At 38.1% G+C, this 26289-nt stretch overlaps 1 protein-coding gene across 7 annotated transcripts in view; it reads left to right on the top strand.

The window, feature by feature from the left end:
• ppfia2 (PTPRF interacting protein alpha 2) overlaps window positions 1-26289 on the top strand; it is a 213790-nt gene that overhangs the window by 141131 nt on the left and 46370 nt on the right. For all 7 annotated transcript variants that reach the window (XM_082511789.1, XM_082511790.1, XM_082511788.1 and 4 more), the window contains one exon: window positions 20932-21033. In XM_082511789.1, coding sequence (XP_082367915.1) covers window positions 20932-21033 — 102 coding nt within the window. The remainder of the gene's footprint in view (window positions 1-20931; window positions 21034-26289) is intronic.

The following is a 26289-nucleotide window of genomic DNA, read 5'->3' as shown; positions in this document are numbered from 1 at the left end:
TGTATACAAAAGATGGACATAACCACGGCCATGATAACATTTATTGATTTCTGGATAACTGTGAATTAGTGCAAGCAAATATATTTTTGGAGCACCTCTGTTGGTCTGTCGTCACTTTTGAATTCAGTCTCAAGTGGCCACTTCAGGAACTGCAGTTGGGGCCTTTCCTTGTTTTAAAAAGATTTTGTCTTTGTAAGAAAGACTCCATGTTTCAAACCTGCATCTTGCAGATTTTCCATTGGCTCTATCGCACTTATTGCCTTTAAAGAAGGAGTTAGCTTAATTGATGTCACCTGCCTGGTCGGTGGAGTCCCATCATCAAATTGAACATTTTGGATTTTGTTTATTGAAAACAGACATCACAAATGAAAACCAAGGACAGTTATATTCTCACATTTTAGGGAGTTGTTAATTGCAGGACTTGTTATACTCACTACAACAAAATAAACAACATACTATATTAATAAGATACTAATATCTAGTATTAGAGACCAGGAGTTCATAAGGAAAGTTTTTATAAGGTCATAAATCCCGTTTTTGCTATTGATGTCTCTATAGTTGGACCTTCACCCCCAGGCGGCCATTAGAAAGAGGCGATTTACTTGTCAGACCTGGCTGGCCCGTCCGTCATTTATATACAGATCATAGTGCTACTGTAGTAACTAAATTACATTTTAGATGTAAAATTCATGAAGTGCCCATTTATGATTATTGCCTAGTTAATGTGATTTTATAGTCTACTTTTAAGATTTCATTTAAGCATGAGGATGTTTCATTTGTTAAATTCTAAAATACGTAAGTAATAGCTCCTTCAAATGTGACTGTAACCTAATCAATCTTAGGAAAGATTTTACAAAATTAAATGATGATTGAATATTTTCTGTTTTGGTTTGTTTTGGTTTTTTTGGCCTGGACTAATAGAACATATATAAACAATTCACCTGTGCTCACCTGTCAAGTGCAAGAGAAGGTGATGTTGTATCTTGGAGCTTGCAAGCTTTGTGTTGTGGTGTGAAAGATGCTGCTTGTAATGGGGCACTGGCACCAAAACCAGGCAAGCGGGCATAGCTAAACATCTGGCCACTGTGCCCCCAAGGAGCTCAGGAACATTAGCCTCCCAAGGACAGCCTTTGTGGTCTGTGCAGCCACTGTGTGTGTGTGTGTGGATGTGTGGGTGTGGGTTCTTGCACACGCATGGCTTCCCTACCCTCTTATAATCAGTCCAGACAAGGCAAAGGAAAGTTGTCTCATCATCAAAACTCATTTCAAATTCAGAGCATAAAAAACTTTATTATTGCCCATTATCACGACCCCTGCTGGAACCAATGGCAGTCGTTTTATAGCTCTAACAAGAAATGTGATCATACTATTGAGACATTGCTCGGGTGCTAATACGTGCAGTCAGCACAGAGCAGCTGTTGCGCATTCATGGTTGGGGTGCTTTTTTGCTACCTTGGTCCATCCACACTTCCTTATCTCAGCACCTCTGCTATTATCATGCCTTTCTGCTTCAGTCTGTGCTAGATGTTCTCTCCCCACTGCATAGCTTGGTCTGCTCTGTAAATGCACAGAATCACCCACAAGTGTGAACTTTAAATGTCCCAAACAACTGTTTGTTCCCATACAAAGGGAAAGAATAGTTTGGATCAGTGAATGCCGTTTCCTGAATGCAAGCTGACTCTCTAGGTGGCCTCCTTCATGCTACAGACCTTTTAGAAAATGCCAGAGATTCACAGCACCAGGCCTTCAACATTAATTCATTTTGAACATCACCAGAGGCCATTTGACTTTCAGTGTGTACCTGCAGAGAGACGGAGAGAAGGGGGAAGGAGCTATTGTTTGTGTACATGTAAGAAAATGTCTTGTTTTCTCATCTTCAGAACAAATAAAGTACTTGCCCAAGTGAAAAAGTCATTAGGTTTACATTTATGTGTTTTTACTTCTGTCTATAGTGTTTTATAATGTGTATCAGCATGACAAAACCCCTACCCTGAGTGGTTTGACCTTTAAAAGTCGGCACTGCTGCTACCCAACAGCATGGATGAGTATGGACATGAGTATGAGTATTTGGGGATTATATGAATGGGTATTTCTGCATCAATATTTGAACCAACCTTGGTCAGAGCCTGCCTCATTGAAAGCCCATGGGGCACCTTGGATATCATCACGCTGCACGTCTGTCACTCTGATTTTCATTTGAGTCCACATAATTTATGTAGGAACCCTGTGATCTGCGTCCGAGTTAAGTATCCATAAGGCGATGCAGGAGAGAGGGCTGGAGGAGAGTGATAACGCAGTCAGCACCAACACAGCTCAGATGATTGGAGAAGACAAGAGTTTTGGGGGGGGGAAAAAAAAAAAGAGTTGAAATTTTATATCAGTGATGACCTTAAAGCTAACAGGCCTTGTTTTGTCGCTTTTAACCATATTGCATTCTTTTTTCGCTCGTTCGAATTTGCTGAGCTAATAATTGTTTATTCATGCTGTTTGATATTTATAAGCCATTTAAGTTTAACAAGGTGTATATGACTATTTAGACACAAATACTACCGCCTACATTTTTCTTTTTTTATAGTTCACCATAACTTACATCTGACATTATAATTACCTTACCTCTTTGGTCTCCTCAGATAGCTGTAAATGTTAATGGCGAGTCTTAACTTCCATACATAAGAAATTAATCCTAGTTGAGCGCTCCACAGAAGCAGTTAAAACTTTTTCTGTCTGTCCAGCACATTAGTCATTTCATTTACACAAATTTAAAAAAAAAAACAAACGTTTTGTCTTTGTACAGTATCTTTGCCCTACTGTATCTTGCATTCAAGGATTTCTCGATTAGATTTTTGAGATTCTAAGTGGGTTATTTCGAGGCTTTTCAGCCTTCTATTTAGATAAAACACCCAGGCCACAAAGCAAGAGAGGCCAGGGAAATGTCACGGGGTTAAGAGAGTACAAATCAGCAATGTCAGGTCTACTGCATTTGTTGGCTACTAATCTGATCGGGATTTACGTCTTTCTGGCTAATTACAGGAGCTTCTTCAACACAGCGTTGAATTCTGTTGGAAGCATCTTCACACCGCCTTAAAGCTCCTGCAGTGTGGAATTGGTTTTTCTTTATCCAACCAATCTTGTTTATATCAGTGAAAACTAAACATCAGATGGTGCATCCTCCTTTGATACACGGACGGTGTTTTGTTGTCATGGATGTTGTCTACATGGACAGGGAATGAATCATCAGTCCTTGAAAAGCCCACCCTCTCTGCCCACTGTAATCTTTGTAAATCCCACCACTTGTTTGATGAATTTTTCAAATGTGGCATCTCGCCTACACCAAACTGGTCTGTTGCTCAGTTGGTATCTGTCGAATTAAAATTGCCTCGCTTATCTGGCAACTGGACTTTGATTTACTACACTGAAGCTCATGTTCTGTGGCATTTATCTCAGTAATGTCCAGTCTCCTGTCATGTAATTGTAGTAACAATTGATTGGTCTCATTCTGAGCGTCTAGTGTTGTGGAGCATGGCTTTATCTAAGTCGATCAGTTGCCCGTTTAGTTTCGTTATCACAAACAGTTTCTGTTTTCACCTTCTTTAATGTTACCATTTGCCGTTTTTGTCTCTTTTTAAACCTTCAACCATGAATGCCCCCTGTGCACGACCAGATCGCATTTGTTAAAATAGCAACCTTCAAAAGTGGAAAGTTGGTAAGCACAGCACATTCACTGAAGAGGCAATCTAGTGCTTCAATGGCTGGATGAAGGGATGGAGGATTGTTTTGCTGTAGTTCGGAAAAATTCAGTAGAGTTGGAGGTGAGAATTTTTATGTTAAATGACATAAGTATCATTGACTCATTGTTATTGGACTGTTATTTCTGCTGTAATTTACCCATTTGATTAGGCTTAAGTAAACAAAGCAACTTTTGATCAAGTGTTTTGAAATCTCAGGTTGTCCTGGTGAATTAATGCATTTCAATTTTCTCTCAAGTGTCGCTCATCTTTCGAGTTCAGTGCTGTTAATTTTTGTGCTTGTCTTTGTAAAACTGGTGACTTTTTTATATTAAGTAGAGTCTCAGGAGTATTGAATTTATTTGAATACCTTACAAATTTGCACAGGTCATGGATAGTTAATTAAAAAATAATAATAATTAAAAAAATAAACAGGCATGTTATTCACTAATAAATAAATGAAAAATGATCACAGATGACCCCATAGCTCAAATTTAAAGTCAAAAGAGCCAATTTATTGTAAGCTGTCAAGAAAAGCATGTTATATGAGTGATATATGAGAAAGATCTCTAAAAATGTGTCAAGCTCAAGAGAGCATTTGAGCAGCCAAACACGCTCAAAGAAAAACCAACACAAAAAGTGATCAAATTCATGAGTATTCTCTCAGCCTGTGAGCATGTTTACACTGTTGTTTAAAATAAAACCAACTAAAAAGAAACCTACAGAGCCAGAGGGTTTGACATTAGCAGTAATAAATATTAGTTGCAGCTCTCCACAGACATCCTACTTTGCAGCTAAGCCAACATAGGATGACACTGGGTCACCAGCCAATGAACAGACAACATGAATGAGCCACCCTGCTGCTGTTTTGTCCCTGACAAAACAACTTTCTGGGTGTTCTTTGGTCCATGTGTAATGCAGGATAGATGCTTTGACATTTCGGGCTATGCTTGTTTGGGTGTTTCACAGCCATGTGCAGCTTTGTTGTTGCCTGGATGCCTTATGTTATTGGCTCCAAATGAGAAGACTAGCCAGAACATTACATGTGGAAAACAGAGAGTAGGCATTCTCGTTTGGTAATAAAATGCGCTCCCCCTCCTTGACCTTTCTAATACGTGCACAGCATCGCCATGCATTGCAGTGGCATCAATTTATCACTGTACCATACGCTGGAGCTGAATGTGTCAAGTCCAGAGCTCACACATTGGAGAAGAGATGTATCTTGGATGCTTACTTTCATAGCCTCTTCCATATGAAAGTCAAATAAACTTTCTTATTATTCAGCTCATTGCTCCTTTACCTTGACCTTGCTATCTGCAGACAGACAGAAATCCCCAGACATGTACACACTACATGCACACGCTCAAGTTTAGGTAGATCTCTTATGTGTAAGAGGAGCTTACGTCTTCTTTTGCAAAGCATCTGATTTTCATAGTATATCTGTAACAGTTATTCCTATTGATATGTCTTTTAAACTAGAAGATGGAGACTGAATATCCAGAGCCTATAAAAGTATTGTTTCTTCTCAAATACTATGAATATTCAAGTGGTACGCAGTGTACTGCAGCACGAACTAGCTAGAAATGGTAGTATACTTTCTTTTGCCCTCTCTTAGAGTTGGGCCTCAGTCACAAAGACCAATCAGCAAACCAATCAGTGACCCCCGGCAATCCCTGCTCACTTGGGGAAAAATGACTCCCCCGACTGGTTAGAGAGTTATTATCCGATGACCATACCCTTGATAATCCTTTCTGACTCTAATAATGACCATAATTTATTAAATTAGCTTTATATTTTATTTAATATGGCCTAAAACTAGCAATCGAGCTCATGAAGAAATTAAGAAAGCTTTTTCTTACTTTGAAGATTGTCATCAGTTCACCTTCTAGGCAGACTTCTCTCTTATGCCTCTCTTGTGACTTTTTATCAGAGAATCACATTTTATTTTCTAATTCAATTATCTAAAGATCTGAATCCAATTTATTGGCCAAGTATGTGTGTGTGTGTATATATATACAAGGAACTGGGCTCCATTTTTTTTCTTTATTCCCAATATACAGGGTGGGCCATTAATATGGATACCGTAATAACATGGGAATGGTTGTGGCACATTAGTATATGTGAGGGGGCAAACTCCTCAAGATGGGTGGTGACCATTTAGAAGTCGGCCATCTTGGATACAACTTTTGTTTTTCCAACAGGAAGAGGGCCATGTGACACATCAAAGTTATTGGTAATGTCACAAGAAAAACAATGGTGTGCTTGGTTTCAACGTAACTTTATTCTTTCATCGGTTATTTACAAGTTTCTGACCACTTATAAAATCTGTTCAATGTGCTGCCCATTGTGTTGGATTGTCAATGCAACCCTCTTCTCCCACTTCAACTGGCCCACGACGACCAATCCACTTTCCAGGAAACTGTTCATCTAGGAATGGTCGGACCTGGCACCCATAATGTGGTGGTGCATCATCTTGCTGGAAAAACTCAGGGAACGTGCCTGCTTCAGTGCATAAAGAGGGAAACACATCATCATGTAGCATTTTGTCTTCTTGGAGGGATCCATCCAGTGTGGGTTAGTGTCAGACCAATAGCGGTGGTTTTGTTTGTTAACTTCACCATTCACATAAAAGTTTGCCTCATCACTGAACAAAATCTTCTACGTGAACTGAGGGTCTTGTTCCAATTTTTGTTTTTCCCATTCTGCAAATTCTGTGCACCGATCTGGGTCATCCTCGTTGAGATGCTGCAGTAGCTGGAGTTTGTAAGGGTGCCATTTGTGAGTAGCTAATATCCGCCGAAGGGATGTTTGACTAATGCCACTCTCCAGTGACATGCGGCGAGTGCTACACTGTGGGCTCTTGCTGAATGAAGCTAGGACAGCCACTGATGTTTCTTCATTAACTGAACTAGTTTCACGAAACTTAGCAAGCAGTTTGTTAACTGTAGCATGGGAGATGGGTGGTCTCGTAGGGTGTCTTGCATTGAAATCTGTAGAGTACTTAACAGAATAGACAAAGAAGATGTTAACAAAAGGGTTTAGAAACCCCTTCGAGAGACGAGCAAACTATTATCAATTTAAACAAAAAGATCAACCATATTAACACATTCAGATTAGATGGGGAAATTGAGGTTTAAAGCAATAAAAGTAAAAGAATTATAATAAAGAATAAAAACAGCAACTGAAAAGGGATTTTAAAAAAGACAATAAAAAGTTAATAAAATGTAAAATCTGATAAACCCAGTTACATAAAGATGTTTTTAAGAGGTGATATACTGATCCTGCTAGCAGGTTATTCCACATCCGAAAGCCCTTAATGTTAAAAGCCACGGACACTTTTGGATTTAAACAAATCACCTGTTTTAGTAATGTATGATGATTTGAAATGGGCTTATTATGTATTTTCAGTATTTTCTGTTTTATTAGAGTGATAGATGAGCATGTTAAATATGGTGAGTTCAAAGTTTCTGCACTAAAGCAAATTTTTTTCTCCTCTTAGCATCATCTGACATCAGTAAAAGTGGATATTCCTAATATGGTCATTTCAAAACAGCCCCACCCTCCTTCTTCTTTTTACCGTGGGTAGCCAATCAGAAGAAAGATGAAAAGAGAGCTCTAAAAAATTATAAGATTAACTATAAGATTAATAATACTTCTTTTAAAACAAACAAAAAAAAACTGTGACTCGAGTGAAACTACTCTTGTATAGCTGAAAACTGATTGATAGCTCCTGTGTAAACATAGTATTATATGTTGAGGTGAAAAACCTCTTTCATTTAGAATCTATAGTGAGACTCATTCTTATATTTCCTTGAAGACGAGCAAATTTTCACAAATTTTAGTCATACGCGGCTCACATTCTCATGGATTCTGCAGGTTAGAGGTTTAAAGCCAGCGCTGTGATGAAAGGCTATGGGAGTGTGACAGGTCCTCGTACTGGAGTTCACAGGGATCAGAATTAGTTATTAGGCACTTGAAGGGCAGTAAATTGCCAGGCTGTATTTTCCACTTTCAGATTTATGATTTGGCCTCAAGGGGCCTTTACAGCACAGACAACCTCTGTTACCTTGCCAACAAAAGGTTATTGTAAATCACACCTTTCCTACCCTCAACACCATCACACTCTCTCTTTCTCGCACACTCATTCACTCACACACACACACACAACTATTTACACAAACACCTGTAGTGACCTTTCATGTGTTTTTTTTTTTCTTCAGTCAGACATTTATGTTGGCTGTTCTTCACCTGAGGCGATCCTTTCCTATCTACAAGTGCATGTTTTCTTTTTTCTTCATTTTATTACTGTTTTTTTATATATATTGTCATTAAAATTTAAATTCATAGCCGAGCGATACAAGCTCTTTGTTTACCATCCTAGCTCTTTTGTCTCCTTTACCTTTGTTTATTAAACAGTTTGTCCAAATAAAAAATAATAATAATAACAGGCAATTACACACAAAAAAAATTAAAATAAAATAAAAAATAATAATAATAACAGGCAATTACACACAAAAAAAAAAATAATAATAATAATAATAATAACAGGCAATTACACACAAAAAAAAAATTAAAATAAAATAAAAAATAATAATAATAACAGGCAATTACACACAAAAAAATTAAAATAAAATAAAAAATAATAATAATAACAGGCAATTACACACAAAAAAAATTAAAATAAAATAAAAAATAATAATAATAACAGGCAATTACACACAAAAAAAAAAAAAAATAATAATAATAATAATAACAGGCAATTACACACAAAAAAAAAATTAAAATAAAATAAATAATAATAATAATCAGGGCATTAAAAGTGAATTTAGTTGTCGATCCATTCATTGCTGGCATGTTTCAAATTTAAAACCTATGACTATGTGTTGGTAGTCCTATAGTGCTATACTCTTTTTGCATTCATAGTGAATCATTGTACTTCATGGTGTTTGGTCTGAGCCACTGCTTGAAGCTGTGATGGCTTCAGAACACGATGTTGGAGGAATGAGCGAGCCCACAAATACTGCAATATTAATGCCTTTGAGGTTCTCAGACACAGTAGGTTCTGGAAGTACTAGACAGCGTGACAGCAGTGGCTCAGTTGTCAGTAGAGTCTGTGGGTGTCCTTGGTGTTGCACAGATTAAAGACAGCTACACCGTTGCTTAAAGAGAACTCACTGATGAAAGCATGCTGGATGCTGATGCAACAGTCACCTACCTTTAACTCACCTGTGTGTTACAATGAAGCAGACGCTGTGTTCGCTCCGCGTGGATAACCTTCTTGAATATTTAAAGCTGAGGAAATGAGATTACTGGCTGAGCTTTTATTCTTATATCGCTCTTCTGCAAGGCATGTATGGCTCCTGAGTGTCCGATCTACAATCTCTGTGACCAGTCCCTGTTCATGAGCAAGATGTAGGCCAAGAGTACAGCTGGCAGGGGCCCTCGGTGGATTGGTGTTGTTTCTGCTCAATGTTTAAATTAAGTAATACATCTACTAGATGAATTAAATAAAGTGTATTAAAGTGTATTCAGTTAACTCCCAAGGTTTTACTTATCAGAATATAATAAATTAAAAAATCAGGTTCTTACAAGGTTCTAAAAATATTTAAATCCAACGTCAATGGCATATCACACCACTTCATTATATATTTAACAAAAACTAAGCCAGCTAACCTAAGTGAACCCTATGATTCAGTCACCCTTAGAACCAACTTTAGCAGCAATACATTGTTTTCATTCTCATCTCATTATCATTTCAAATTGAAGTAAATGTTTCTCACATTGTCTTGGTGAAATTCTGGCCCACTCTTCTTCACAATGTTACTGTAATTCATTGGGGTTTGCAGGCTTTTATGCGTAACTCTCTTAAAGTCCTCCTACACAATTTCAATCAAGCTGACATCTGGGCTTTGACTGGGCTATTACAAGTTTTTTTTTTCAGCTATTATGTTATAGATTTGCTGCTGTGCTTGAGATCATTGTTCAGTTGGATCACACATTTTTTTGTCAGCTTTCAGACAGATGGCCTCACATTTGAATACTTTGGTATACAGAGGGGTTCATGTTGCCCATGTCCTATTGCATCAAAACAAGCCCAAATCATCACCCCTCCACCACCATGCTTTATAGTTGGTCTGAAGTGTTCGTGCTGATGTGCTTTGTTGGATTTTCCCCAAATGTGGTGCTGTGCATTGCAACCACATCTCCACTTTGGTCTTGTCTCTCCTAAGGACATTGTTACAAATGTCTGTTCAGATGCAACCTTGGAGACATAAGGCAGGTCCCACTTACACAAACAGTAAGTGGGAAGCAGAGATCCAACTTGTTGTCATGTTCCCAGATCAAAATATACTGCACACCAACAGGAACATTGCTCTAATTAACATTTAAACAACACTCATTAATTGTGACAGAAGGTCACAGTGACCTATTGCTTGTCAAACCTCAGAAACACAAATGCTGAAAATAACATCCACACCAATCATTGTCTAAATACAATACAATATATGTACAATATAAGAGAAATGAACATCAGGCAGCTCAGGTAAGCAGCTTGAAGTTTGCTGCTTTATATACACTAGCATGCCTTTTTCTCCTTATATCATATATCAAGGATAATATTTAACATGTTTATCCAATCTCTGTGTATTTTCATATTTGCAGGGTGTGACGGACTCTGAGCATAGACTAGAAACTGTAAATCAGTCATTTCAAATGTCAATTGTCTGACTCAACCAAATGTATGACTTGTGTTTTTGTACTTGCTGTTAGTTCTCGGAAAAATCAAGTATAAATTACTAAAAGAAACAAGCAAAAAAATAAGAAAGTAAAACTAAAAATGTCAATACAGAAATGCACTTATTTACATGAGGACTTTTTTCTTGCATTGATAGTATATGTGACCGTAATGCAGGTGCTTGCTCTGTAACCAGTAGCTGTAAACAACATGATCCTGCAATCCTAAAGAGTGGAAAGTATTTTATTTTAAAAAAGTGACTAAATTAGAGTCACGATATACCGTAGCCACAAAGTTCTCATTACACAATTTAAAAGTTTCATCCCATAAAGAGACTATCATGTCTTCTTCTTGGTGTCACACTGTAAATATACCTCTGTTATTAAATTTCTACAGCTTGGATTTTATGTTTGAGAATGCACGAATATGATAGAAATGCCTCTATTTATGCTTGTTGCTCATTATCTGGTACTTTCCCAGAGTGTTTTTCACTCACTAAATGGGAGCCACGATGCATTCACTAAAGGGGTCCCTTTGTACTGCAGTTAGAGCTTCTTTCCATGAAATTTGCCATAATTTGTTTTAATGTATGCTGCGGAAGAGCGTTTGAACTCTGTTTGACTCTTCTTCAGTCTTATTTCAAACTTTTAGGAATTTTATTTAAGATAACATTTCTCAACACCTCTTTCTGCTCAGGCATTTCTGAGGCTTGGCTACAGGCTTGGGTGAGCTCTTCTCTGTGTTTCACCTGGTGAATCAGCATGCCGTCAATCATGCCACCACTTCTCCTTCTCTCCTGAGAGTACACAATTGCCAGGTTTTGTTTTTAGCCCGGAAGCACGACTCTCCTGCAGAAGCACACCTCAGTTTCAAAAAAAAAAAAAAATAGCTGTAATTTGGGCCGACAGTCGCCCACTCAGGGAGGAAGGCTTGTCCACCATTTCATTTAGAGTTCACCTTCTAGGCAGACTTCCTCACAAATATTGATACTCACACACACACACACTACCTGACATATTGCAGTGCTAGGCAGTTTGCCCAGGTAATGAGAAGTAGGAAAAGGAGAGGAGTGGTGGGGTAGCGGTCCACCAGGTCATGGGTAAAATCGTGCCTGAGAGGGGTTTGGAGCAAATATGTCAGCCTATCCAAGAGGAATTTTATATTTCCCAGCTATACTCTTTATTTTCCCAGTAAAATAAAGTAGTAACATTTCATCAAAGCTGAAACAACCTTGGAACCTTACAGTTAGTATTCAGCCCAACCTAATGTGTTTTGGAATTTCTCTAAACAATTTCTTTACTGTTTGAGCAAGTAAAGGCTTTCATTTAAAAGGACTAGGCACTGAAGTAATTTGGCAAAATAGCCAACTATCATTTCCATTCAGTTTTGATTGTGCTACAATATTAGCAAGAAGGCGAGCTACAGCTACAGCCAACTAACTGTAAATTTGAGTGCACGAATTTGGTTAGAGAGTTAGAATTATTAGCTAAGCATATACCCCTGGATAGTATTTTTCTAAGTTAGATAGCTTGCAGTTTTAAATTGCAAAATCAAATAACAACCAAATAAAAGCATTAGGAGCCATAGCTGCACTGTAACAATATTGTATACACTCCAAAAGCTGATTCTGTTCATCTGGACGTAGCGTTTTGTGGGAGAAACGTTTCGTCACTCATCTAAGTGACTTCTTCAGTCTCAGCTGACTGCAGGTTTCCCCAATCTTATAAACAGTACATTTGCATAATGACTGAAACCAGCCCAGTGAAGGAACAATGGGCTGGGAGAAATACTGTATACAATAAACTCAAGGAGGGCGCAGTGTCAACCCAGCCCTCAACCAGCTCCTCTCCACTCCTGGTAAACATTCACACATTAGTTAACAATAGCTAGAAGGTTAAAAAAAAAACTTTGTTTCTTTTTTATGCCCAAAACAAAATAAGGGTTTCTTTATGAGGTAAAAGTACTGCTCTTGACTATAGTCAAGTGGGTCCTGTCGCACCCATTTTGCCACTGGCTTTCTCCAGATCTCTAAATAACCCTGGCTTTTTTATGGATAATGTTCACCATTAGCTGCCACGTGGTTAAATTCACTAACATTGATACAGACTTTGTTTTGCGTTTAGATCATGTGCCTGAAAGACCAGATGTTCAGAGAGTATTAGTCATGAAATTTGCACACATTGATTACATTGATTGAATAGGTCTTTGCCCAAATTGTGCTCGAGGTCAAGGATAGATTTCTCATTCTCAATGGATTTCGATTCTCATTAGTTCGTACAATGTATCACAAGAAAACTGTCTTTCTGTACTTCACACAAGTACTTTTGTACTTACAGTAAATTGTGGTGGTTTGTGAGATGGATGTAACTGGTGTTCAGGTTTGTCCTTATGTGGAGTTTGTGTTGGAGTCTTTTGTGCTACGTGCTGGTCATTTTTGTTGATGTTTGTGATTGGTGGACTTTTCATGTTGGCTAGTTTTGGTCACTATTGGTGCTGTAAGGTAGCTGGAGTAAAAGCACTGAGACAAGGCACTCAAGCGTAAATAGATCTGCTGAATGTTGATCTGTTGGAAGCTGTTCTCATAGAAATAAGTGTTTATCAAGGGTGTCAAACTCATTTTAGTTTATGGTGCAGCATTGAAAACCTACCAGGAGTACTACAGCATGATATTTAAAGAAAATAACTAATTTTCACACCAGTTGGACCTCCCAGCAGTCTATTTCTAGCCCCTGGGTTGCATGTTTGACACCTCCTCTGTCTATTAGAAACGACTGACAGAGTCAGGAAAGAATCCAGTTACTATTTTTCAAGTAAAGTCCCACTCCATTTGTACATTGGCACTGCAGATATTTTTAATACATGGAAAATGTGATATGGTAGAAATTCTTTTTTTTTTTAAATCAAATCGTTTATTAGAAACATGCTCTTTTGCACAGCTGACAGCATTCAGGAACGTCAGCATTTCTCTTCCCTTATAGAGTACTCCAATGTCTCCAGGGCCCCAACAGTCTGTGTGTGTGTTTGTGTGTTTGTACTGTACATCACCCTAACCCTCTACCTCTGTGTGACTTGTAAGGTGAAAGTTCTCTTAACTGATGCGCTGAAGATGCTCTGTCACGCAAGCCCCTCAGCATGTGCATCTTATATCTCACGACTCCGCTGCGCCTCTCTGATTCTCTGCTCACTGAATCATATTTCCACCACAGTGCACCCAGCCTTCTTTTTTTTTCTTCTTCAGTTTTTCTGTGCTGCTAGTCCATTTTTATGTTATTTATGAGAGCAACGCCTAGAAGTAGTGTTTCCTGGGAATAAAAATTCACCAGGTTATATTTTCCTTGGGAGATAAAGCAAAATATAAATCACTGCATGGAAACAAACTTCCATTTGCTGCATTTTTGCTGTGAATAATTCATTGTGTCTCGAATGTACCATAAGGAACTCTGGTTTATGTTTCTCCTCATATCAGTGTTGTTATTGATGCTGGTGTATAGGTTACAGATGTTTTCTCTAAATATACAATATTTAAGTTTATAAAAATGCAAAAATGCTTAGCCTGATAGTTTTACGCATAACAAGACACCTGTTATGAAATGTGCTAAAATATTACCATTCCTCCTTGCTTATTTGTTTTACAGATTTTACATTATATACTCATTGCCCACTTTATAAGGTACAGCTGTTAAACTGCCAGTAAATGCAAATATCTAATCAGCTGATCACATGATAGTAACTCGGTTCATTTAGGCTTTTATACAGGATGACCTGCTGAAGTTCAAATTAGGCATCAGAATTGGGAAGAAAGTTGTGAGTAAAAATCACCTAAATCTAGGGTTTGCAGAGGAAGAAGACTTAAAAAAAACAACATATGAGGGATGAAGGAGAACGTGACAAAGAGCAGAAGCAAACTGAGGGTTTAAATACACAAAAAGAGATCAGGGCAGATTGGAGACACCTGGGGAAAAACACACAGCTGAACTCAATCTAAATAATGCGATAAACTACAGTGACCCCAATGTCACGATAAACATGATATTGGGTTCACTGTCCTTAAATGGCCTCTATTGTAACCAGATTTCATCCAATAGAACACCTTGGAGATGCAGTCAACAAATCTTCATCGACTGTGTGATGCTATCATGTCAATAGGGAGCAAAGTCTCTGAGGAATGTTTCCAGCACCTTGTTGAATCTACGACTAGAAGAATTAAGGCAGCTCTCAAGGCAAAAGGGTTTCCAACTGAAAGTTCCTCTCATAAAAGGTGCCATCACAAGTTATCTATGTCATGTGCATCAATGCATAACCCAAATTTATTTAAGTTTTTTAATACTCAGGTTGACAATTGCCTTAAATGTGAGCGGTTCCACCAGGCATTATTTGTTAGTTTGTTAAATATATGTAATGCAAAAGAAGCTCAAACTTTTTTGCTCTTCCTCTTTTCTTTTCACTTTGACTTTTGTTGTAATGAAGAGATCATTTTACTGGATTGTACAAGCTGCACAACTGTGAAATTTGCTTCAGTAGGCCCACACAATCTGTCATGGTCCTGACAGTTTGGCCTTTGTAGAGAGATTGTCTTAGAAACATTTCCTTGCCCCTGGGGTTATGGCCTTTACTTTAACTCAGCTCTATGAGAAAGGATTGTCCTGAGACAAAGGGTTCACAGATGAGCTGTGGAGAGAGAATATTGCAGTCTGTTGCTGAGGAAGTTGAAGCTTACCAGCACTGCTGGAGCACAGGCAGGGGGCTTGTAGGTCTCACAAGCATTAAAAGCAAATTGTGCAATTTGCAGAAGGACCCTTTCTTAAGAGGAGGTGACTGTGATTAGCTACATTCCCGTGGGAGGGAGATTTATGAAGTCTGAGCTTGTTTTTTGGGCCTGACCTACTGCACAAGTTGGAACATCATTAAAATATGATTTCCCATTCTAATTTATGATCATGTGACACTGTGATTATCACTATTGGGGATCATTTTCAGCAAAATAATAAGATGACAATGGACATGTAGCATAACATTGTTTTAATGTAATATAAATGTGGCAATCTGGAATCGTCGGAATCATGATAATATTAAAAATGAGTAAAATACATCTTAAAGTCCTACAAATGGGGCGACCATGGCTCAGGGGGTTGGGAAGCGTATCTGTAACCGGAAGGTCGCAGTTCGATCCCCGGGCTCTCTGTCCTGGTCATTGTGTCCTTGGGCAAGACACTTTACTCTACCGCCTACTGGTGTTGGCCAGAGGGGCCGATGGCGCGATATGGCAGCCTCGCTTCTGTCAGTCTGCCCCAGGGCAGCTGTGGCTACAACTGTAGCTGCCTCCACCAGTGTGTGAATGCGAGAGTGAATGAATAAAAATTCAAATTCAAATTCAAATTTTATTTGTCACGTACACAGTCATACACAGTACGATATGTAGTGAAATGCTTGGACAACTGCTCGTGACCTAAAGAAAACAAAAAAGGAAAAGGCTATGAATAAGATAGGAAATAAATATGAAAAATTAAAAAGGGTAAATTTAACTAGGAAGGAATAAAATATAAATTAAGGTTAAAAATGAAATAACTGTACAACACAAATTAGAATGAAGGGTAAATTTAACTGGGAAGAATAAGATATATAAATTAAAGTTGAAAATAAAATAACTGTACAACAAAATACACAATACACAATAATAGTGTACATTGTAAATAGTGGCATTGTAAAGCGCTTTGGGTGCCTTGGGTGCCTTGAAAAGCGCTATATAAATGCAATCCATTATAAATGTTTTTCTGTTCTGTTGGGTTGTTATACAGTAGGTCAACTCCCCATGGAGACGACTTGTTTATCATGCCACCATTTTCCCCTATCTCCTGTTTCTATGGTAACAGCTTAGCGGACCTTAACTTTATTTGCAAATACACTAGTTAACATTTTTCATTTTTTAACCTTTGACTTCTCAACTATTATGCACTTGCTACTCTTACAGATGTGTTCGTACAAGGCCTGTTATAATTCAGCTTTATTAAGCACTGGATGGTTAAATTAGATAAATATGTCATATTCTAGCAGTGCATTTTTTTCCCATTGCAATCGCAGTTAAAAAAAAAAAAGAATAAATAAATACGATCTTTTGCCACCGACAGCATGCTGTTTTTGATTAGGCCTTAGTTACTCTTTTTAAGTTCTTGATTGCACTCAGATTCCAGCTGTTGACTGACAATTAAGTTAAGAGACGCTACAGTTAATTAACATTTTAATCTTGAATGTCAAACAATGGCTGAAAGGACTTTGAAAGGACCTTTGGAGCAAGACACTATAGTTAATTTAAATAGAAAAAAGAATGTCATAGCATTTTCTTAGACTAATGTGATTACAGTTTGTTTAATATTTTGTGGTATATTTAGAAAAATGTTATGCCTTCCAGAGCCTAAAAAAAACCTATTGTTTATATTCACATTCACATTAAGCAGGAATACAATGTTATGCCTTCCATTCTGTAAATATTGTGCATGTAATAAAAAGAGCTGCACAGTTCTATAAATTCACTGTTTGGTTTTTGGCCCAAAAAGCGAACTCCCATGACTGTGATGGATTTTCAGTTCAATTTTTACATCAAAAATCTTTGTACTTTTAATTACAGCAGTTCCACAAGGCTAATTAGCATAAGCAAAATGAGCATGTGGCTAATTAACATTTTATTAGACGCACGGGTTAGGGAAGCTGTGTGTCGATCTTCATTTATCAATCTGTATTTTCACACATGCTTTTTATAGCAACACAAAATCTGCTTTTAATTTTAATTAAATACTTAATTTCACTCTTTATTTCGATCAAAATTATTCTGACTCTCTGCAATGAACCGATCATCACTTGCAGCCAGTCGACGTGTTCAGAATGACTTGGTTTATCAAGATCGTGATAAAAGGGGATCTGTATGTTATCAGTTTGTGAATGAATGGGGTCAAATTGGCAATTGCATGCAATCAATCTAGTATAATATGTTGGGAAACTGATAAATCTACACATAAAATGCACATTACCTACTTACAATAAGAATCTAAGAACTTCATTTGCAACAGAAGTTTAGAAAATCCTCCACAATTCACTAAAGGACAATGATTTAACTCCAAAATAAGACTATAACAGGAACAAAACTGCAATAGTTGGCAGCCAGTTGAGGAGAGTACGCTATTGCAAAGACACATCACAGACAAGTTGCAATCATCGGTGCAGACTGACTCAGAGTGATTGGAGCATGCTGGCAGTTGGACTGACTACTGAGTCAGACAACGATTTGTTTGGAGACAGGTTGCCTCCCACCAGGTGACATGTGCAATCACCTTTGGCCAGAGGTTTGTGGTATTGCATGTTAAACCTCTGGAGTCACTGCAGCTACTTCCTTCCGTCGCCAAATTCAATGCAATCATCGAGCAGCATCCTTGTTTATATATATATATTTTTAATTTGTAAACAACACCCACAAGATGACTCTGGATCTTTGTATCGTGAATTTTCTCCGTGTTACTAACAAAGCATGACACCATGTTAGTGTGAACATGGATGTAATTGTCTCAATATATCAGGTGATAAAAATAAAGCACCTTTGTGAATACTCTGGTCTTCAATATTACACCTTTCTGCTGCTTCAGGGATTTCACACAGTTTATCCCTTGAGGCGATGGACTTCAGCTCTTTCTCTACTCACCATCCCAGCTTGTTCTAAATGTAGACCTAAAATCTTTTTCTTTGATCCCAGATTGGCTTGACTCTTTGGAAGTCTGCCCTCACAATCCAAAGTGGGAGTTTTTTTAAGGATTTTCTTGGTGTATGGCTTCTTTGTGAAGAGGATTTGTGGCTCTATAAGATCTATAAGGATTTGATGCGCTGCTGTAGCTACGAGACACAATATTGCTCCACTCCCTGGAGTCTGTCTGTAACACTGAGTTATTGTCCATGACTCCTGAAGGACAGCTGGTGTACAGATTCCAAATTACAACGTGTACTCAGACAGACAGATCACTTGTACTTAACTGGTTGCTTTCAAAACTGAATTTGTATTCCTTTATTTTTCTATAGGAAGTGTATATATAACTAAAGTAAATGACCTGCAACTTATTATTACCGATGATATTTTGGTATACTCATTCAATTCTTAAGTAGCAGAAAAGCCATTTAACAAGACAAAACCACATCTGTCATATTTTTTTAAATATTTTGTTCCAATACAAATTTTTTTTTAATGATTAGCTTTCTGTAAAATCAACTAATAATTGGTGCTTCAATAAATCAGCATCCTTTCATGTGTTGCATCTCTGGAGCAGTTTAGAAAAGTAAAGTTTAGCTTAACTTCGACTTGTAGTCTTTTGCGAAGGACACCATACTTGCATCAGTTCCTTCAGTACTTCAGACGTGCACATATTTCCCCCCATATAAATGTGAAATCAAACACCGAGCGTGTCAGTTACTGCCTCACGTCAGTCTATTCTAAATTGAAACGCATGAGTCGCAGTGTCACTGTTGTCTCTGTTTGATTTCCTTCTACCTGTCTGTTCTGGCCTGCTTCAAAAAATGTTTGTTGTGGCTATGCTTAATTTAGACCAGAATGACAAGGACAAAGGTTTTGAAGCCTTCCCAAGCGACAGCCTCCCCTTCTGAAGATTGTTTATGATAGCTGTAGATCTGTAGGTATAGCTCAGAATCCCTCTGAGAGATTCTGAATCAAAAGTGTGTTTAAGAAAACAAGAGCACCAGAAGACTGTATGTGTTTTGGGTCTGGAGGAGGACTGGCAGTTTGCTCAGGCTGTAATTGTAAATGTAGTTGAGCCAGAGCAAATATCTTTTGTCAGTATCCATCTGCAGAAAACCGAGACAAAGAGCAAAGCTGATGTTCTGGCAAAGAAACAAGGCTTTGAAGAATAGTTGTGGTAATTGTTCTCACTGATTGGATTTCATTCGTCGTCCACTACATGCAGCCAGCAGCAGCTGTATCTAGAGCAGGGCGATATGGCCAAAAATATTTATCACGATATATATTTGAAAATTTGCGATAACGATATAACCGACGATATAATTGATGCGAGACAAAATACAACTCCACAACATTACTAGCGCAAAAAGACAACCTTCCATTTATTTTCACTTAAACAAGAAGCTGGTTTTTATGTACATTAAAGCTTTATAAAAATGTAACAGTGCAAATGCAAATTCCTTGCTGAAAGTTTAACCAAAAGGCATTTCCAGTAGAAATGGGCTGACATATCCTGAGCATAACCATGTATAATATCCACTGAAGTTAAAAAGAGGTGCTTTGCAACATTAAACTGCAGTGTGCAGTACGTATTTTTCGGACCATAAGGTGCACGGGATTATAAGGCACATTAAGCGAAACAAAGCAGTCAGATAAATCAAACTTTATTAAACTCATTCTTCTTGCTTCCTCCACTTCTGTACCATTGATTCATTAATGTTGAATTCTCTGGCAGCTGCTCTATTCCCTTGTTGTTGCAGTATATTAATGACTAACCTCGTATTGTGGATGGATTATCTCAGTTGTTCTCCTGACTGAAGTTTGGTCCGTTTACAGCATCCTGCCATGCGATTGCATTTGTTTCTAACCATGAAGAACCTTCACGTTAACTTTTATAAGTGGAAAAGTGTTAGTGTTCGTCCTCCAGCTTCACTGTTTATGTTATGCTAACATAGCTGTGTCGCTAGCGATCACGTAGCACATCATTATATACCAGCTAGCCCAACTTCAGTAACCCTACAAACGTCACTGCTGTTTAGTTTCCTGTCTTCATTTATGTTGGAAGTGATAGCAGAGCTGTACGTTTGATTTTTTTCAGAAATCTCTCAGTCAGAACATGCTATATCATGCTTAGGTAACTAGCGAAACTAGCGAGCTAACTTCCGCTAGCTTCCTGCTAACTTCTAACTCCGTTAAATGTAATAACTTTTGTTTTCATGGATGCCTGGAAGTTAAACTTTATAGTTACACCTGGTAAAGCAGCAATGCTGATCGTTTTATTAAAGATGAAAGAATTTAGACAGTTTTTAACTCTAAGTGATGCTGCAGTGTTGTTTGACCTGAAGTATACGGAGTTTAGGACCCAGATTACTCCCAGATTTAAGAGCATCTTAGTCCGACAAATATGACAATAACAACGGCCGCTTGCATGTTCTGCAAAAAAATGTGCTTTGTTGTGTATCTAACGGACAAACACCAAACCAGTTTCACATCACGGAAGTTGCACCATTTTTACAAACCAATTCTGGTTCATCTGTTTCACTCAACAATCGGCCATGTGCGTATGAAAACAAAGGCACTGCGCATGCGCGTTTTACTCCCATTCTATCGCGATATTTCATTTTCCTATCGTTGCCTAACATTATACCGGTATTACCGTGAACGGTATAATATGGCCCAGCCCTAGCTGTATCCCAAGTATTGTGTGATGCTTACCCGTCTCTGTCTTTTCTCTTGCTTAGGAGTTTGCAGCACTGACCAAGGAGCTGAACGCCTGCAGGGAACAGCTGCTGGAGAAAGAGGAAGAGATATCTGAGCTCAAAGCCGAGAGGAACAACACCAGGGTGAGGACAGCATCCTTATACATCTTTATTAAACTTTCCTTACTTAACTTATTTTAATATGACCATTGGAATTCAGTAGTTCTGAGCAATAAGAACAAACAAAACTGATGTTTGGACATTTTAAACCAGAAATGAAGCTGCTTCTGCATTTCATACTCAATCCTTTTTTTATGCATTCCACAAGTTGCTCTCAAGTTTTCCCAAAAAACCTGCTGGACACTGCGATAGGCAGCATCCAGAGGAAGATTAAGCTATCTGGTGGCTACGGTTTTAAGGCTGCAAAAGCACTGAAGCAACCATGCACACTGTCTATTTCCTGTGCCCAGGCACACCTCATTAGCTCTCCACATTCTGCCTGAAAATTGTTCCACTTACTTCACATGGATGGCTGCTCAACAGTAAAACTAAGTCCAAATGGTACTGATGCCCTGCAGTGTCCAGTTCAAAGAATTTGGTGTGGGGGAGGGGCAGCTAAAAAAAAACATTAGAGGATCAGCTGAAGTCCAGTATCTTCAATAAAAAACATTGCCTTTTTAAAGCACACTCTGCTGTTGATAGATAAGACTCTGCTTTCCATCCCAATGCTGATGAAGTGTGTATTTGCAGTCTTGCACTATCTTCCTCTGGTGGAGACAGAAGATTTTAGCACAGCACTGATGGAAAATTACAGAAAAGAGGGAGGTGAGGTGCAAGAAAGGAGGACAGACAAAAGTCATTTTCACTCTCGCACTTTATTATCACCTCAAATTCTCCAACAGGCAATTACTAAGCAAATTTTAATTAAGCTTGGTTTTGTCACTGGTTATAATTAAATCTTGGAAGACATGTACAGGCAGTCATTTGACGTGGGAACCTGCAACATCATGTGATGAGTATGGGATTGGTCTTATTGGCTGTGGGTTAAGCATCACAGTCTTTGATATGTGATGAAGATCTAGAGTTTTCAAACTTTTGAGGGGCCAAGACTAACTAACATTCATAACTGATTGCTTTCGTGTGTTTTAACTGATAAATTTTCAAATCACCAGCTACAACTTAGGGGATTAGTGTACTATCTGTTTTATCGCAGGCATAGTTGTGCACTTTGCTCATAGTTTTACAGAGTTACCAGAATGGAAATCAAACATAATTAAGCAACTAAACTCAAACTAACTAACTAGTATGTTAGGTCTCATTCACTAAAGCCTAGAGACCAGTTAATGACCATCTCACAACCACTAGTCGCTAGCAGAGAAAATGTGTAGACCCTTAGTGAGTGAGCGGCTGCTAGAGGTTGCTCACTCAAACTAGGTGAAATCAGTCGCCAAAAGGGTGCTGCACCGAAACCATGATTGCTTTGGTTTCAAGCAGACTGCCAACAGTTTGCATGTGAGATGCAGACTTGTCTGCAAACACTCACCGTTTTCCTCTGTTAGCTGAAAGTTGGAAACGTTTGGGGCAAATCGGAAAAAGAGAAAGTCGTGCCTTACCACTTCAACCAAAACACTTCAAAAGCCACAACTTTTACTTTGTAGATCAAAGTTCTCTGTTGCCTGTTCGCCTCACACGTTTCACTTTTACTACTGCTTGGTGAGTAGTTTTCAGGTATTTGCAGTAGATACTGACTAATATAAGATTTTTGCAAGTAATACCGATATTTATTGATTAAAAACTCGGATATATCGGATGAAGCACAAGTTTGAAGGATATGTGTAACAACATTTCATCTTTACTTTTTAAATTTTCATTTTTTGGCAAGTTAAAAATCCAGATATCAATATATTTGCAAGTAGCTGATATCTACTCATATCAGTTAAGCTCAAGCTCTAGTTTACAGTCAATTCAGTGTCTGCGCTGCAAACTGTGTGCGATCATGGCGACCTGTTACTTATTAAAGCAATCACAAGGGGAGCGGGGTCACTTATCGCCACCACACCAATAAAAGTACTCTGAATTTATATTTTTAGGTGGGGCTTATTTGTTTTGTAAAAGGGTTCATGCTAATCAAAAATTATCAGTTTTCATCAGCTTAAAATTTTCATTATGTAATAATTATGCTATTTAATTACTTTGAGCATTTGAGTTCAAATGCCACTGAAATTCTTTGTGTTATAAAACCTTTTAAACATTGTCCTTTACATCTGTTTTATATTGATAAATCCAAATTGCAGTTTTAAGCATGTAAATTCCACACATGCGCTTTTACAAAAGGATCATTTAATTCAATCTACACCATGAACAAGCTGGCTAGCATCATGGTTTGTTTGCTTGAAACTAAGAAAGCGTGACTCAGATCTGGTCTTCTGTTGCTGCTCTTACTCAGTTTGGCCTCGAACCGTAACTTGACAACGTGGTCTGGCTCAAATATTTCTCTATGCCGGCCAGTTAGCTAGCTGGCTAACAAGCCAAGCTCTGCAGCAGCAGAACAGTCTGTTGTACCCCGAGTGAAGTGAGTGATTTCATGACAGATTTACGTGATGTCTCACAGTCGCATCAGAGTAGCTGTTGGCACAAAGATAATGTGAGTAATGGACCCAATATGCCTGCTTCATTGGCATAAAAGATCCTTGTCTAGATATGCACTTTTCAATGTCATGCCACATTTTAGGATTTACAACAACTCATTTTGTGCACCACTTAGCCGTGGGTCACGGACCCCACTTTCGGCAGCTGATGTAGAGACAGAGACAGAAAAACAAGATCGGATAAATAATGAAAATATTTACTGAACGAGATTGGAAATGGGGTGCTGTTGAGTAAACACTGACTTCCTGATTGAATCAACAGTAGGCATTTTGTTGAGTGTGCAGGATTATATATGTAGACATGATGGATGTTGATGGATCTCTCAGGGACACTTGAATCAGAGAGACAAATGAAGAGACTACACTCATACAGCAGTGCTCTGCAGGGGTCTTCTTTTCACTGCAAGTTTTCATTGTTCGACTCCTCACTCCTGCAGAGATTCTGATCACTTCTGCCTGCTCCAGTGTTTTCTATTGAAAATATATCTTTAGGATCCTGCAGACATCCCCCCATAAAAAAGGAATCAAACATTTTTATGGATTTTGCTGCTTTTGGTTTGTTTTGTCAGGTGTGTTTGACATTAAAATGAGTCAGAATGCTATTGATTATTTCTGTTACTTTATTTGGAACCATATATTGAAGAATATCATATTCTAAGCTAGCACTCTTGTCTTTTTACATTTACATTTTGGGAAATTCAGTTAGATGAAAAGATCGATCCTGTTCTAAATGTTGGACTACTGGCGCTGCACAGTAGTCAGTATACTCAGTTGGCACAAAAAGGAAATTTTGAAAAGGATCTATTGACTTTGGCTAGTGGTAGCCAAATTTACTTGAAACTTTAAGATAACAAAAGTTCATAATATAAACTTTGTAATACTTCATTAAAAGTAAGAAGGCATCTACAGCACGATTATTACTTCTGTAATCTGTAATCATGCTCCAGAACTACTTTTGGCAGCCATGGCTGTAAGGTGTTCAGGCCTGCAAAGTGATCCCAAATCACCATCCACCACCGTGCTTGACATATTTGCAGATGTCTGTCTCTATTTTGGTGTCATCTGTCCAAAGGACATTGTTCCAGGACACATGTTATTTGTTCAGATGCAACTTTACAAACCTGAGCTGTGCTGCCATATTCTTTATAAAGCGATATTTTAAACACTAACAGATCCTTGTAGGGCCAATGTAGATGTAGCTCTTACAAATTTTTGCACTTCGTCTGAGCATTGCGCAGTCTGACCCCTGATTCAATTCGATTGGATGTCTGGGAAGATGGAGACATCGTGTTGCTGACATTAAGCTGCTACCTATCATCTTAATTCGTACAGAAGCAGTCGGTGTGTACTTTGTTTTTCACAGGACTGCATGTTTGTGAAAACTGTCTTTTTGACATGACTGTATATAAAAATTAAAAGTCAAACCAGAAGTGCTATTGGCACAAAGATTAAGACTACAAGGAGCCTTAAATCTGCATTCTTTTAAATAGCCAGCGGGGCATAACACAAAAACATTGGGAAATTACCTTTTGGCTTTCTTCATCTATCATGTTAGTAAAAGCTTTCTGAGGAGTTTATACTCTCAAACTCTAGTTTCAAACTTTGCTGACCACAGCGTGAGCTTAGTTTACTAAATTATGGTCCCATTTAGAATTTAAAAAAATTAAAAAACTAATAAAATTAAAAAAGAAAAAAAAATCTTGTTACTTGTTACAGTTATGCTTGAGGGCTAGCTGCCTCAGTATTGGCAATTTTAAGGAGTTTTCATGGTTACTCATGGTTATCTGTTTGCCACAATTGGTGCTATGTAGCCTATGGAAGAATCTTTTCAGATCTATGTTAATAATTTAGCCTATTTTTACTTCAGCAGAGATGTCAGTGGTATTTTGACTTAATAACAATGGTTTACACTTGGAATACACTTGCAATGGAATACACTTACACCAGCTAACTATGTTAGGTAGTCTCAGATGGAGATGTTTGGACAGTTAAAGGTATGGTGGGAATATAACCAGTAAGGTCAGAAAGAGCACACAGATCATTCTGAGCTGTAACTTTAGCCTATAACCAGATCATTATCTCGAGGCTATATTATTATTGCCCTGGACGACATCAGAGAGGGAAAGAAGTGTCACGATCTGCCTCACTAGGGGAAATGAAATGAAAGCAGACGATCCTACACTGATCTCACAGTGGAACCTGAGCAGGCTACAGTAACAAATAACGTTTTATCTCTGCTGAATAACACACATGATTGTTTACTCCCCGTTTTTGTTGTGTAGTTGCCTTTTGTTTAGCCTGCCTCCAAGCTCCGCATTTCTTCTCTGTCTTTGTGTAGCACTCTGCTGGCTGTTGACTTGACAAGTTACCTCGCAACATAGATTACACTTTTGTGTGTTTTTGTTGAAAGGACAGCGTTGCCTTTGCAGTTATCTGCCCCCTTTTTTATATATACATTGTTCGCACAGTTACATTGATGAGGCGTTGCAAGAATACAAAGCAAACTTTTCTTACTGGAAAACATTCTCTCCAGTGATTCTGAACTTTTATACCATAATTTGGTAATAACTCACAACAGTTTATGAGAATGTAAATAGCGATTATGGCCATTTTAATTGGTAAAAAAAATTTGATGATACTAAGAATAATAATAGATGTTGGTCACATAACAAGCCACCAAACCACTTTTGTTGCAATTTTTTCTTTTTTCCCAAAGGACTCAGTCTCTGTAAGTAATCGCCTTTGTTGCATG

This window comes from Aulonocara stuartgranti, assembly GCF_965226115.1.
Source record: "Aulonocara stuartgranti genome assembly, chromosome: 17".
Lineage (NCBI taxonomy): Eukaryota > Metazoa > Chordata > Actinopteri > Cichliformes > Cichlidae > Aulonocara > Aulonocara stuartgranti.
This window is presented reverse-complemented; position numbering and strand designations above follow the sequence as displayed.